Below are 16,153 nucleotides of genomic sequence, written 5' to 3'. Positions count from 1 at the left end.
AACACAAGTAGCAAACATTGTCTGCCTTGGGTTAAACACATGGCATTCAGGAAGCAAGACTTTTAATTTGGGGTTTATTCCAAATACTGATAAATTTTGAACTTGTGGTTGCTAATCAAGTTGTCTCAATCTAGTTACTGACCCGTTTTTGTCTTCCTCTACTAGTCTTCCTCTACTAAATTGAAAAGATTGATTGAAAATCCCCAACTGTACAAGTCTATGATTTCATTGAGGGATAATGCCCCCAGGCCAATCATTTCTACCTAGCTGGTCAAACCTGCCCTCACTGTAGTACAGAACTCTGTCTGTTGTGTCATCCTGGTTATGAAACTACTTCTCTCTTCAGTGTTTTTTTTCTGTCCTCTTTGAAAGTCATTTGTATCTTTCATATTTCCTTCTTTCACGCTTACCAGAGGTTCTATCACCACCTTTTTAACACACTTGCCTAACAGTCAGTGTACTGTTACTTACACCACACCTCTTCTGTGGAAAACACTGCTATCATTGTACTGTGTTGGTAATCAGTTCCGACTTCTGGGGAACAGAAACTCTAATTGTGCTTGGGCTTTTTGCTGCACTCTTTTTTTTTTTTCTTTTTTTTTTTTTTTACGGCTGAAAATAATTTAATCTATAACAAAGATTTAAAGCCATTGTAATCTATTGAATCTGATGCAATTTCACAGATTAATGTCAGAAAGGTGGCTGTTTTTTAATGTTGCAGTATAGGTAAAAATAATTTCATTGTTAGTAATTAAGGGGATTATTAGTTAATTTCTATACCTCAAAAGAATGCCATAGGACAGTACTGTGTGCTCCAATGCCTTTTCTCAGTACGGTTTGTGGGGCAGTATATGCGAGTATTCACATGCCATTTGCGTTTACCTTTTTCTCCTTGACCGTATTTTCTCCTAATTTCCTTTATGTGTGTCCTCATGAGCTTAGGGGGGGAATTCACAATTCATTGGGCCCTCTACAGCAAAGAGTGTGTGTGCATGTGTTTGTGTGGTAGACTAAAAGACATTTATAAAGAGGTAGTGACATTCAATATGTAGTTCTGTGCTCACATGAGGGGGCAGCTGCGGTCCTTATCATTTAGCGGGACATTAAATCCTTGGTAGTGAGTGTTTGGAAATTGCTGCTGTGAAACATTAAATGTAAATAGCTCTAGGTCAGGTGCACATGGGCACATCCTTGGCTGTGGAGGCCACAGATGCTCGCAAGGTTGAGATTCCAATGCAAGCTCTTGTTTATTTAGGATTTAGTTCTTATTTTTGCTAATGTTTGCGGTACCACCCATGCATCTCTTATACCCACAGTCTCTTCTAATTAAACTTAAGGGCGATGTTGTGGTAGTGTTGGCATCACTCATTTGATGTAAACCTTGACATCCTGTTCCCTCTGTTTCTGCCCATCTCCAGCTTACTCTCCTGAGGGAAGGTTTAACAAGGCCTAAGGCTTCACTCTGGCAACAACAAGCATCAACATCGGCTGACCTCTCCGGTCCCCTGCCAGCTGTGTGAGGTCCAGTTGGTTGGCTCCAGTGGAGACAGGTCCAGCGTCCCAAGCTGGACGGAGGAGAGACAAGTGGGGCCGATGGCCCCTCCTTTGTGCTGCGACACAGAAATTCTACCTTAGGAGGGCACACTACAGATAGCAGGCCTACGGATCCCATGAGTCCCCGGGAAAAGGCGAACACTCCCACCTCAGGTTCTTCAACCAGTCACCTCAGTACCGCAGAGTGCCCTTTACAAACTGGGGTGAGTCTACAGCACACAAACACCCATGGCTTCATCTACCTGGTTTAGAGTTTAGAGTGTGTACGGATCTGGGTCAGGTGGTCATGCAGTAAAACTAAACCAACAAAACACACACGCCTGGACATTAAAAATTCAGTTGGTGTTATTACCAGAGACCTGAAACTTACTCCAGTAATTTAGGCCTCTACAAAAGTTACATAAAACATGTGATTTGTTTTTTACTCAATGGTTTGTGTTCTCAGCGTGAAATCTAAAATAATACTACATGTATACTCTAGGGACAAAGTCATCATTTAAACTTGTAGTGGGTTTTGAATGAGAATGCTATGATCAAATTACCAAACTAGAGCAGTCTGATGTTTCCTTGTAGTTACAATTTGTTTTTGTTTTTTTTTAATAGAATTCTTGTTTATCGTATTTAACCAGTTTGTTCCTGTTAACTGAGCTTTCCACCCCCTCAAACCTGACACAGTCATCACCTTTAAGGTTTTGTAATTCAATAATGAGTCACTCTGTGACTTTTTTAAACAGTTTACAATAACAGCTGTGATGTCATGTTCAGTTTTAGTACATATTGAGTGATGTACACATTGAGCGTCTTCACATGTTCCCAAGTGTAGACCGGGGTTATGTCTATATAAAGACGAATTCCTGAAAAGAACATACTGTAGGCGCAATAAGCAAAGAACAGTGTGATCAGAATCACAAAGTCAACAAAGTGACCAAACAAACACCAGACATTCTCCCTTCCAGAGGCATCACTTATGACGGCGTGTGCATTGGCAGACAAAGGTGTCCCTCTGTTGTTCAGTGTAGAAGACAATTGGCTCTGAGCTGAAACACAATAGTCTTCATGTGTGGATTGAGTCGGCCTTTGTGAGCGCATGTGTGTGTGTTTGGGGCCTTTTTACCTGCTGTAACATAACGCCGATACCTGACAGGATACGAGGGGCCCTCTGGGCTCAATCGGCAAGGACAGGTTGCCCTAACACCCCACAGTATGCCCACAGCATTTTGGGTGATATGTTGTAGTGTTTGATTTTTTTGGTGTGGTGTTGGTATTTCCTCTTTGGTTTGGTGTCACTTCCCCTTTTTGGTAGAGATCCCATTGTCTCTTCTGTCAGGAATTTTGAATGTTTTTTTGAATTTTTGCTAAACAAAGTGACTCAACTTGTTCCCTCAATTCTGTGGTGTTTGTCTTTATGATCAGAGTGCAGCTTGGCAGAACATTATGTTAGTAAGAATAGCGGTTCACCTGCAAAAGTCCAAACTACTATCTAACAACTTTACGATTGTAGTCTTTAGTTTACATTATATTTGTGTATGTAGCTCGCAGGTCTAGTTGATGTCCAATATTCATTGCAAAAATCATTTTTCATAAATAATTAAGGCTTAGGACTAACAGTCCATGTTTCTGCTAAGTTAGGTAGTTTAACTTGAAAGTTTCTGTCGATGCAGCTGATACGAGACCATGGACAGTTGAGATGATAAGAATGTTAATGATAAGAGTGTACAGTACAAAGTACAGAACAGAACAGACCCGTACAACTTTTTTGAACTGTGTCTTTGGACTTTAAAATCCCAAAGTACAAAATCCCTTTGGCCATGTTTTTTCAAATGCTTTGACACTGACACACATAATGTAGACAAAGGGCGTGGAATCCAGTCCTTCTTCCTTCCATTCTACCTGTCAGCAACAGTAACAGCCCAATTTGTACTACATCATATTACGTTGTCTTTTCACATAGTGTTTAATTTCTTAGTTGTTTTTTTTTAATTGCAGTAATAAAAATGTTAATTTAGCCAATAATGTTCCTTAGAAACAAAGCCACTCTGAATTTGATTAAAAACTTGGTCTGGAGTTCTGATAACAAACATTTAATGTAAACAAGAATGGTTTAGTTTCTCTTCTTTCTTATTTATTTATGTAGTTGTCAATGTTCAGGAAAACAACCATGATCACACAGTTTTCTGCAAAGACTGACAAAACAATGAAAACAAAAACAACATTCTTACTGCATTTTGGTGTAAATAAACTTGAGTTGGGACTGACTGACTCTAATCTTTCAGCCTTTATTGTCTCGGGACGAGAACGGAGACAACAGTTTGTGTTTGGAGGCAGCGCAGCATGTGGTTTTTGAAGGTGGTGGTGGGTATGAAGAGTCTTGATTTATTATTATTATCCAAATACCTTCAATCCCAAGGGTAACTGCCTGTTTGAGTCACATGTTGAATCTCCCAGTCCATTCCACGCAGTGTTTACTGTGTACAGAGGTAAGCTCCTCCTTTTTTTCTTTTCTTTTTTTTTTTTTTTTGCAGACTCCAGACTTCTCATTGGTTAGTTTCTGCAGGGCTTTCCTGTTGGCTGTTTTCATTCACCCACCCACCCATCTTGAACTTACCATGTGACTTTGTTTGTGTCTAAAATTCCATGTGTTAAAAGAAAATGATGGCGATTTATTCTCTGAAGATTCTCCTGCCTCCTCAAAACATCCTCTGCTGTAAGGCTCAGCAGAACTAATTAGAGCAGAGGTTTCTTCTAAACATACATAACGAAGGGTTGTGTGTGTGTGTGTGTGCGCGCCTGTGTGTGTTTGTTTGTCTGATTTGCCATTAGTGAGTTCTGAGTCATTCTCTAAGTCTGTACATAACATTTAATCAGTCTGCTGGGAGCAGAATGTATGTTTTTGTGTGTGTGAGTCTGGGGAGAAGATTGGTCTTCAGGGGCTTTAGAAAGAAAAAACAAAACATTAATTTAATCCAAAGCAGACCTTGCCTTGTGTCTTTAGACATTTTCAAGTGTCCATGTTACAAAAGTTTAATTGAGATTAATGCAAATGTGATATTTCACTTTTAAAAAATAATTTTTTTCACGACATTTAGCAGAGGGTTGAAGTTTAGGCTTATGCTGATTATGCTATTTGTGTTCCTGTTTTATTTATTTTATGTGCTTTTATATCTGTTTTTTTTTAAATAGCTGTGTCTTCAAAATTAATACCTGAAGTCTCAATACCAAACTCTTCATATAAAATATACTTTTTCTAACTTTCTAAAGCACCATTTGTTTTGACAGAAATCAAAAAAAATATTGAACAGATTTGAAACACATTCCTTGATTGGTCAGGGTTCTGTTGTTTTCCTGCCTGTCCCAGGAAAAAAGGATTCCTAGAATAGTGGGAACATTACTCTGCAGCAACAACAGAAATTACCCAACGCTTGTGAGTGGCTCTGTGTCGGGGCGTCAGCCAGCTCATTGGAGCTGCCTTCCAGACTGAGTTAGTCAGACATGCTGAGCTGATATACAGAGAGTTTTTAGATCTGAGAGTGGACACTTCCCAGAGGGATGGGATCATAGCCTTGACCACACACTTGTACTTTCACACAGAGCGTAATTTGACTCCTTCACCTCTGCCATTATGACTGATGTTCGAAGACTGGGCAGCCAGTGTCCAGTCACGTGTAGTGGACATACTGTGCTCATTCAAGATCTGTTTGTATGTGTGTGTGTGTGTGTGTGTGTGTTCTGTCAGGGAGACAGAGAGTGACTGTAAAGCCGTAAGTCATTTAGGGCTAGCCCGGATTTCCAAGAACTTCTCCTCCGTGTCTCCTTCCTGCTGCATCTCCTCTCTGACTTGTTATCAGATCTGATTTGGCAATGTCAGCTCAGCAGTTTACAGCCAAACCTTCTGCATCACCTGCTGCTAAACTTCAACACTGTTTACTCCTAAAGAGTTCAACACAACTAAGCAGATGTTTGACCAGAGAAGGGAAAAAAACTGCAGTTTCTGCTTTTTTTTTTCATGCTGGCAGCTGGTTTTTGTGTCAGCATTTACCCCCTCATAATGAAATTGTAAACATCCACAGCTTCCTCTTTATGGTTAAACCCTTTATTTTTGTTTGGGTTAAAAGCAGACAAATGCTAACTAGATGAATATTACTCACTAATGCAAGAACATAAACCCCCTACAATGAGATAAAATGTAGAAGTGAAAATATCACTCAATGCAACAATGCTACTTTAAAAACATCTTAATAAAAATATAGTGTTTTGTGTAAAGCTGTAGGAGCTTTGCACTCGTGTTCTAAATGTCTCTCTACAAATATTAAAGTTTAATGGTGGAGAACCAATTTACTAGTGGTAAATGAAGTACAATTGGAGGACACCCCTTTGACACAACTGCAGCAGTCCAGTGTTCCTCAACACTGGGGTCGAGACCCCACACAGGGTCACCTGAAATATTCAGTAATTGATAGAAAGAAAAGCCCTAAAAATATTTTATCAACTAATTGTTATTATTTTTAAAAAATATGACTAGAAAATTGACACACAATCTCAAACAACTTTTTTTTCACTCTCATAAATGTAAATCGACTACATATAAAATCTGATCTAGCGTCTTGATTGATGTCTGTGATCATGTTACTGTAATAAATGTCTCTGGGGTCGCCAGAAGTTTGTGATGTGGGGGGAATGGGGTCACAAGCAACTCGTCACATAATATCAATGCATATTGTATCATGCTATGTGTCACTTCCCTGTCAACACATCGTGCTGGGTGTGGTGTCAAAGGTGGAACAATCCAAGCATGACCTGTCCTGCTATACATCTAAATAGCTAACCCAGATTAATTACAGTTGATTAGCCAATCAGTGATGGAGTAACTGCAGTATTGCTGTCACTGGCCTAGGAAAAAAAAGTAAAAACAAAACCAAAAAAGGTGCTAACCCAGATTAATTACAGTTGATTAACCAATCAGTGATGGAGTAACTACAGTATTGCTGTCAAAGGCTTAGGAAAATAAAAGTAAAAACAAAACCAAAAAAGGCAAAAAACAATTTTCGAGCTAATTTTTCTTTTCCTGTCACGGTGATAAATCAAGTACACACAGAGACGTCGGTTTCATTAACCCTGGGGTCAGAGCTCTGTTGATGTTACATACTCTCTAATCCCTTCATCTATATTTACCGCTCTGATACTTTATTCTCACCGTTCTCAACCTTTAGAACAGAAGGTCTCTCAATGAGGTGGGATGTAACAGCAATGCACACTCACACACAGCTATTTCACACCCTTCAGGAATAACCTTAGAGTGAGGAGCGTGAATGGTCAGCATCGGGATTTAGGCCTACAACTCCATTACATGCCTGCGTGCACACGCACATGAGGGTGTTACACACACACACACACACACACAAACGGAGACCGCAGAGCACACGTGAGCACTTGGCGGTCACCCAGATACCCTCTGAATGTGCGCACATAGTGTACTCAACCACTGAAGCTTACACACACACACACACACACACACACACAGACACACACACAGACACAGATTGGATGTCAGGTGATGCCTTTATCTGAACATCCAAACTGTGGATTTAGGTGAGTGTGGTTTGGTCGCATGCTTTCAGGTGTAATAGAAGTGTGTGTGTGTGTGTGTTTGTGTGTGTGGTTCACAACAGCCAACTGTGATTTGACCTGCTGCATGATTAAATGCACACGTGTTGTGCCGATGCAGGGCATGTAGGCAGAAGTGAGGCTGGCAGAGCCACACTTGGAAAATTGTCAGCAAGAACAACACAACATCATCATCATCAAAGCGTCACACCGTACATTATTTACATATGTGGTTTTAATGGTGGAAAATGAAGATTGACCGTTTCATCAGAGTATTAACAACGTGTTTTCAGAGAAACATAATGTGATGATAGCGTTTTCTTGTACGTTTTAAGTCATACCTGAAGAATTTCCCTTCACCGGCCATGTACCCGTGTGTGTTTGTGTGCTTCTCGATGCGTGTCAGTAATGATAAATGACTGTGTGTTTATCGCAAAGCACTCGTCATATTAATTCAGTTGCAGCTCCCTGGCTGTGACAGCTGCTGTGTTACGTTAAATTCACACCATCAGTCTTATCCTGGGGTTTATCTATGGACACCAGCAGTGGTTTCTTTAAACATGCTTTGGCCGTTAACACTGGTTTCCTTATGTTTTTAAAAAGTGGCTAAAAAGACGATCAGACAGAATCCAGTAGGTAAATTATCAAGTAGGTGTCTTCAAGTTAGACGGTGCTGGAATTTCTCACGCTCCTCATGGTCACCTTGAGAAAGGACACCAAGCTCTGATGGTTTATTTCAAAGCTTTGTGGCACATTTACAGACTCTCCAAAGACAAACAACGATATCATGATCTATGATAATTTACTGATGACTTTTATGGACTGTTATCTTATTGTAAGGAATTGATGGGTCTCTTGGCAGGCAAAGGTTAAGCAAGTCAATCATTGAAAGACATTCGGCTGGTAAACAATTACACAACTTGGATCAATAAAGTCTCACATGCGTGTGTGTGTGTGTGTTAAGTGGCCAGTGGGTCTTTTTTTCAGCTGATGAAGCCTAATTACCTGATCACAGCATTAAGATGACGTGTCCTTTGTCCCAATAATTGTTACTGAAACTCTTTTTCCTTAACCGTTTTCTTTTCTTCTTCTTAGCGTGTCCCAGAGTACGACGAGGAGGTTAGAGATGAAGATGACGACAGAGGAAGGGTAGAGGAGAATGATGAAGAGGAGGAGGAAGAAGAGGATGAGAAGAGCAGTGATGAAGGCTTCATGGGAATGACACCGCTGCTGCAGGCTCACCATGCCATGGAGAAGATGGAGGAATTTGTTCACAAGGTAGGGGAGATGACCACACTCAGTACTTCCGCTTGTTCTTCAGCTTTACATTTTTCCTCATTCCCTTCATAGGGATCAATGTTTGTCTCTACAGAGAAGCTCAAAGAAATCAATACAAACACAAAAGACCCAGAAAACAAACTACGTTTCCAGAGGAATCTTTAAATGTTCAGTTTTTTTTAATATTTTCAAATGACAGCCAAACATTTAACCGTGTTCTGTAGATTTAGACTGGAAACGGGCCAATGATCAGGTTTATCAGTGATAAAGACTTTTTATTGTGTTGTTCGTGATTGTAAAGGTCACATAAGCAGCAATTATTGCTTTGATTGGTTGTTTTATACAGTCACAAACTCTCTCATATCCTGGAGGTGTTTGTCTGTGATATGTTGTTATGAGACAGAACACCGCTCAACACAACCTCAACACTCTCTCTCTCTCTCTCTCTCTCTCTCTCTCTCTCTCTCACACACACACACACACACATCAGCAACTCTTCTGAAATTGCAACTAGAACGTTGTAAATTAGGGAAATTAATCATCTCTCTGTCTCATTTCTCTCTTACCTCCCTCAGTCTCCCTAACCCTCCCTGTTCTCTCTCTCTCTGTCTCCCTCTCTGTCTTCTCTCTCCTTGTTCTCTCTCTCGCTCTCTTTCTTTTTTCCTGCCCTTTCATGCCCATCTCTCAGTCACTCTCAGCCTCTTCCTCTTCTTTTGCCCCCCATCGCGCTCTCCTTGTTCTTATCGGCCTTTATGCAGACATTTCCTCAATTAGTGTTTACAGGCAAGGCCAGCAAATTACAGTGTTCTGCCTCCATGTAGTCAGACAGAGGCGTCAAGCAGCTTCATGTAAATATAACCCAGGAACAAAACTTGTACAAACCTCATTATTTTTCTTTTTTTTTAAATCAATGCTTATACTGATCTTGAGAATGTGGATTTGGCTGATAACTGATATATGACGGCAAGCTTTTTTTCAGCACTTATTTTTCCAAGCAAATAATATTAATAATAATAATAATAATGTTTCAGACAAAATTCCAGACATTTTCACTTCCTGACACCTGATGTGACACGTTCACTGACTGTTGCAGCTTTCTAGTTCTTTTAAACCAATAAAAGAAAACATTCAATTTTTGGCCCGTCATTTTGTATCAAACTTTACTACAGCAAAGTAAAGTTGCTGTAAAAACGAGGTAGTTTTAGAATAGACAAAGAGTATTTCTCTCTCTCTCTCACTGCCTGTAGTGTGGGAACTCCACTTTAAATCACAGAGTGGTGGGAAAAGCTTGTCCACCCGTGGCTGCGGTCTTTAATGGTAGGAACCAAGCCGTAAAGCTGCAACAGTCAATGTCATGTCAATGGCCGTGGTGGAGTGTCACAGCCTGGATGTGACATATTGACAATGTGCAACCGCAGCCATGGCAAATAAAGATCTACAGTAACTTTAACCGTCGGCTGACAAACTGATGTTGGTGTTCCTTTTTTTCTGTAATGAGGAAGAACTCACAAAGGATCAATGAACGAGAGAACATCGGAGTGAGCAGGGATATGTGCGAAAGTAGTCTCACCCTCTCTCTCTCTCCCACTCCCTCTCCTGCTCTCTCCCTATTTCTTGCTCTCCTTCTCTGTCTCTCTCTCTCTCTGTCTCTGTTGAAGGTGTGATTGTTGTATAAGACTTCAGTTTATTTATTTACATCACCTAATTTGACCCAGAACATGTAATTTGACACTGACACTTGAACCACACACACACACACACGCACTCACATGAGCTCCCATACACACACACAAACACACACACACCAACTGACACAGTAGAAAAAAAACAACCATCTGTTTGTCAGAGAGGACTTTGAAGAATAAAGTCATTCATGTTGTCAGGGTTCCTGTCCCAGTCTTTAATCCAACTTCTCTGGCATCTGTTCTTCGTTAACCAATCAGGTGTGGGAGGGTCGGTGGCGTGTCATACCTCACGACGTGCTTCCTGATTGGCTGAAGGACAACGACTTCCTCCTCCACGGTCACAGACCACCCATGCCTTCGTTTCGGGCCTGCTTCAGGAGCATCTTCAGAATCCACACGGAGACGGGAAACATCTGGACTCATCTGCTGGGTACACACACACACACATGGCACAATAAATCGGAGAAACTTGACATTAACTTCTGTTTCAAAGAAACAGCGAGGAACAGTTTTAATCTTAACTTTAACTTCAAACTTTTGTTTTGCTTTTCCTCTTGATCAGTTTTTGCAGCCTGTTAGAGGCTGATCTCCTTATTTATTCCACCTCATTGGTTTAATAATTCCAGTGTAAAACATTATCCTGTGTTAATTGTTAGCTGTTGTTGTCAAAGGCTGACTGGAGGTGGATTATGTAATGGAGTTTATGTAATAAAAAGTTGTTAAAATAGTTTCTAATTTTCTTTAATTGTACTCAGAGGAATAAATCTGATTATTAATTTCTTCAATTTCAGGTTTTTATTGAGACTGAAATATTTCTGGTTTTCTTCAGTCCTTTAAAACTGATTGTGACTATTTGTGTACTCTGCTTCCACCTCGTGGTGATTGAATGATAAGGCAACCAATTTTTTTTTACATTTAGATAACTGATAACTTGAATCTATGGGTCGAATTAACATTAGATTTTAAAAAGTCTAATCACAGAAATATAAGTACATAACACATTTTTAACTATTTGTGAAAATAGTTAATATTTTAAGAAAAACAAACACGTGGATCTTATTCACTTCATATGTATTGGGTAATCTAATCACAGAAATATAAGTACATAACTCATTTTTTAACTATTTGTGAAAATAGTCAATATTTTAAGAAAAACGAAAAAAGATCTTATTCACTTCATATGTTTAAATTGACAATTCTTTAAAGGCTGTGATTGTGTGGCTTGAAGTAAAATGGCAGAAAACGGAAACCATCTCATCACCTCTCTCTCTCTCTCTCTCTCTCTCTCTCTCACTCTCACTCTCACTCTCTCCCTCACAGGCTGTTTGTTTTTCCTCTGTCTGGGCCTCATGTACATGTTCAGGCCCAACATGTCTTTCGTGGCTCCAGTCCAGGAGAAGGTGGTGATCGGGATGTTTTTCCTGGGAGCCATCCTTTGTCTCTCTTTCTCCTGGCTCTTCCACACAGTCTACTGCCACTCTGAAGGCGTCTCCAGGGTCTTCTCCAAGTACGGCACAATCTGCACGAAAATAACAAACGACAAATAACTGCACGATCTTGTAAAAGAGCTGAGGGCTCTGATAAAGCGTCCTTCATCTGTGGTGTTTGTCTGTCTCCAGGCTGGACTACAGCGGGATCGCCTTCCTCATCATGGGGTCTTTCGTCCCCTGGTTGTATTACTCCTTCTATTGCTCTCCTCAGCCTTGCTTCATCTACCTGTTGGTGGTGTGTACCCTGGGTTTGGCCGCCATCACTGTTTCCCAGTGTGACTTCTTTGCCACGCCACAATACAGAGGAGTCAGAGCAGGTGGAGTGAACAAAAAGAAAAACATGGCTTCAAGTTTTCCATGAATGCTTTTCTCCTCCCTTTCACTGCTTTTATCATCACTCCTGATTGTGTGGTGTGGTCTCCTTCCTCTTCAGGAGTGTTTGTGGGTTTAGGGCTGAGCGGCGTGGTCCCCACCCTGCACTTTGTAATCAGCGAGGGCCTGATCAAAGCCACCACCATCGGTCAGATGGGCTGGCTGCTGCTGATGGCCACGCTCTACATCACCGGAGCCTGTTTGTACGCCGCCCGCATCCCAGAGAGGTTCTTTCCCGGAAAGTGTGACATCTGGGTGAGTGACTGACAGAAACACATGTGCTGTAGGATAATTTGTAAAAATAGAACCAGGACTTGTTATCTCTCAGGAACCAGCCGGCAGCTCAAGGTTTTGTTTTGGGTTTCTACCATCACATTACAAGCTGCTTCTGGGACTTGAGCTGATTAAATACTGGTGTCCCAAGGGTCAAATGTCACATTTGCTAGATTCACAAAATAAATGATTTGAGGGACATTTGAAGGAAGCATTGTAAATCTTGTTAAATAAATAACAAGCTGATTTCAGGGTCCAGTGGAAAGAGAGTCCAGAATGTACAGGTCAATATCTATATACTGTAGAATGAAAACATATTTAATACACAAAATGAAATTGACAATTTCACAAAAATCGGAAAGTTTACTCTATTGATTTATGCAATAGCCTAAAAAAATGTTGCTTAAATACATTATCGGACAAGGCTAGCAATTCAACAAGTTCCTATTTTATTCCACATCACTTAATCCATTCCTCCGTGCTGTTGCTTTTTTGTTTGTGATCTTTATGGAAGTTTATGGAATAATTTTTCGGTGCTGCAGCAGTGTAGATGGTGCCCTCTTGTGGTCATATATATAATGAGGTATGTTTTGCAATATAAATCCCAGAACTGCCCAAAAGCCCAAAGGCAGTGCAACGTCTGGCCTGTAAAATACTGCAGGTCTGGAGAAGTTTTACTGTGAGGAAGGTGTTCTTTGTGTTTTCTTACTTCTCGATCCCTAGGCCATCTGTCTGCTGCTTTACTGTACTGTGACTATATATTACAGTATATATTTTTGTCCCCATAAGAAAGAAAAAAAACATGTTCTGTGAAAGTCACCTCCTGTATGTTGACCCCGGTCACTGTGTTCTCCACAGTTCCACTCCCACCAGTTGTTCCACATCCTGGTCGTCGCCGGAGCCTTCGTTCATTTCCACGGCGTCTCAAACCTCCAGGAGTTGCGCTACACAGTGGGAGCAGGCTGTGCAGAGCAGGGCACACTCTAACACAGGCACGCATACACACGTGCAAATACACACTGATGTAACACATTCACACACACACACACATACAGACACACACCTGGCAGGGAGGCAGCAGTTCTACTAAAATGCACGGAGTGTTTTTTACACACTAGCTTCTCAAACACGTGCGTCAGGCCTGAGGGGAAGTGCACCACACTCACCAAGTGGCTTTGCCCCTGTGCATAATAAACAGGACAGCCTCCCAGGTGGCGCTGTTGAACCTGGTTAAAGAGGGTGTTGCTCTTTTTCTGTCCACTGTCTGCCCGTCCGTCTCCCCTCTGACTTCCAGGTGTGGGAGTGTTTTATAAAAACCCTGTTCCTGTGACTTTTTTGTGGAAGAATCTCAAATCCTCTTACATTTTCTTCTTTCTTGAGTGACGACATTTAACAGTTTGGTTTGAAATGGAAGCAGAATTGTACTTAAAATATGACGTTTGGGTTGGTTTTTTTTTGGCCAGATAGTTTTCATTTAAACATGAAAAAAAGAAAAGCAGTTTTGTGACAAACATTTCTTTGGATTTCTTTCAAGGTTTCATTGAGCTGCGGAAGGAGGGCCGGGTTAATGGTCACTTTTAAAAGCAAAAAAAAAGAAAAGAAAAAAGAAAACAACCCTTTTGTGTAAATAAGATTTCTAAAATTTTGGGTTATAGATTTGTAAGAAACATGAAAAGCTCACAAAAATAAATGTCACATTGGCAAAAAATAAATGAGGATGATAGAAAATAAACAAATTAAAGTCGAGGAGAGGAGAGGTCTGTCCATGGCTGCAAATAAGCAGTGACTTCCTGTCTTAAGTAACATTTCTTGCCAGCGAAGGCAGGAAGTGACATCGGCCTCCTGTCTAAAAAGAAAAAAAAATCTCGACAGAACCAGTGCTCTGCTCACACTTTGCTTCATTTCACTGTTGTGTTTGAACACTTTTTCCTCACGTCTCGTCAGATCGGAGGCCTGACGAATAAAACGCTCTCCTGTGCTTAAAACCAAATAGAGTCAAAACGATGACACTCACCCCGATGTGTAGCCATTTTCATGAAATGTTCTTTCTGTAAATTGTGATATAATGTATATCTGAAGACTAAATAATAACAATTTCTATATGACACCCATATGAGTTTATTCTTTTATTGAGCTGAACTGAGACAACTTTATGGATTGAAAAAAAGAGAGTTTTTTTTATATACAAGTGTGCAGAGTCACGTTGGTCCTGTCGTACTGTAGATCTACAGTATTAGAACTGATCGTTCTCTTTCGATAAAATACAACTCCTAAAAATAAACAATAAATATTCCTTCTGTATGGATTGTATTTTTATTTAGCTTTCTTGTATTATTTTGAGTATTATTATTATCATTGAAGCAAGCTTTAATTTCATTTATTCTTGTCCCTGATTGTTTAAAATTAAGCTTTTGAACATATGTGGATTTGTCATTTGATTGACCTTTGATCAGCGTCTTCATCTCCTCTTTAAGAGAGAAAAAATCCATTCTCCTTTTGTTCTGTTTTATTTGATCACCTTTATATTAATTTATTTCTCTTGGTGAGTGCATTTTGTCTGTGGAAGCACATGTTCCGTTCTGATGGGATTGTCTTATTACAATAGAACTTTATATCTGCTGTATTGTTCTAATAAATGGGGTTTTTTTTTTGAGTCTTTGAGTCTTTTAGTGATCAGTTAAAGAAAACACCTAAGAAAATGCTGGACGTCTTCACATCGTTACACTGTTTTTGAAAAGCATCAAAAGTATCTAATTAATTATTATTAACTCTTGCATTTTAAAGCATTTTCTGACATTTAGGATTTTTTCACAAGCCAGGAAACGATGTTTTGGGGCATTTTTGGTACAAATGATACTTTATATATATTTTAAATATCATATAATACAAATATTTTTTTTTCTTTTAAAAGCATTTTTGGACATTTTTATTTTGGGGATTTTTTTCACAAACGTCATACTATATAATCCGTCATGTTTTTGGTCATGTTTCACTAACCAAGAAAGCATTTTTGTTGAAAATTATACACATGGGTGCAGATTTTGGGTCATTTGGTTGCAACTTATTTTTTTTACTTTACTTTTTTACTAAAAAAAAAAACAAAGTTCACCAACTGTACTTTATTTAGGTGTTCGTTGTAGAAGAGTTTCTGGAAAAGAAAACTTCCACTTCCTGTCTAACAAAGAATAACAAAACTTGATAACGATGAGAGCTTCACTTTGAGCCAAAAAAAGGAAATCTCAAATGTAATTTTTTGTTGTTGTTGTTTTGTTTGTTTGGTTTGTTTTGTTTTGTTTTACGAGTCTGAGTTTAAACATTTGAACTTTTGACGTTTACGTCAAGTTGATGGCTTTCAGACATGGACAAATGCTACCCCAAAAAGAAAGCCAAAAGAAAAGTCAATTTACCATTTACGAGCTGTAGTGAATGCAGCACGGGATAGTGGAAGCGGAAAGAGCCTGATTACTTTGGAATGAGCGAGAGCGCCAGGAAAAGAGACGAGAAGAACGAGGTGCTTACCTCGCTTGAGAGCGTTATCAAAACATTTTTTTGAACTGTGTCAGCTTTGCAGGCAGCATTTTATGAAGAAAAAACTATTTAAGGAATAATTTTGCCATGAAGCGCTATGGACTGAGGGTCACGCACGTTAAAGTGTTTCCCAGTAATCAGACAAACTTTTGGCCGGATGTTGATTGATTATCAGTCAGCTGAGGGCACCATCGTGTAGAAAAACTTATGGTCACAACTTGTGTGGGAGCAAAAACCGCCCTTCATTAATGTATCAAAAAAGTACATTTTAGTCTAAATTTTAACCATAGAAGTAGGATATTGCTACGTATTTTAAGGAAAGTGGGTGCATTTTATTAATTTTTGAGAAATTCTGAAAAATAATTTTACAAA

The 16,153-nt window shown here is 39.7% G+C and overlaps 1 protein-coding gene across 1 annotated transcript in view; it reads left to right on the top strand.

The window, feature by feature from the left end:
* adipor2 (adiponectin receptor 2) overlaps window positions 1-14,906 on the top strand; it is a 23,272-nt gene extending 8,366 nt beyond the window's left edge. The window contains exons 2-8 of the mRNA XM_008315689.3: window positions 1,419-1,757; window positions 8,251-8,433; window positions 10,377-10,548; window positions 11,439-11,625; window positions 11,738-11,925; window positions 12,042-12,235; window positions 13,112-14,906. Coding sequence (XP_008313911.1) covers window positions 1,671-1,757; window positions 8,251-8,433; window positions 10,377-10,548; window positions 11,439-11,625; window positions 11,738-11,925; window positions 12,042-12,235; window positions 13,112-13,240 — 1,140 coding nt within the window. The 5' untranslated portion in view covers window positions 1,419-1,670 and the 3' untranslated portion in view covers window positions 13,241-14,906. The remainder of the gene's footprint in view (window positions 1-1,418; window positions 1,758-8,250; window positions 8,434-10,376; window positions 10,549-11,438; window positions 11,626-11,737; window positions 11,926-12,041; window positions 12,236-13,111) is intronic.
* The last annotated feature ends 1,247 nt before the right edge of the window (window positions 14,907-16,153 follow it).

This window comes from Cynoglossus semilaevis, chromosome 8, assembly GCF_000523025.1.
Source record: "Cynoglossus semilaevis isolate Cse_v1.0 chromosome 8, Cse_v1.0, whole genome shotgun sequence".
Lineage (NCBI taxonomy): Eukaryota > Metazoa > Chordata > Actinopteri > Pleuronectiformes > Cynoglossidae > Cynoglossus > Cynoglossus semilaevis.
The sequence above is the reverse complement of the archived record's forward strand: the minus strand, read 5'-3'. Positions and strand labels throughout refer to the sequence as shown.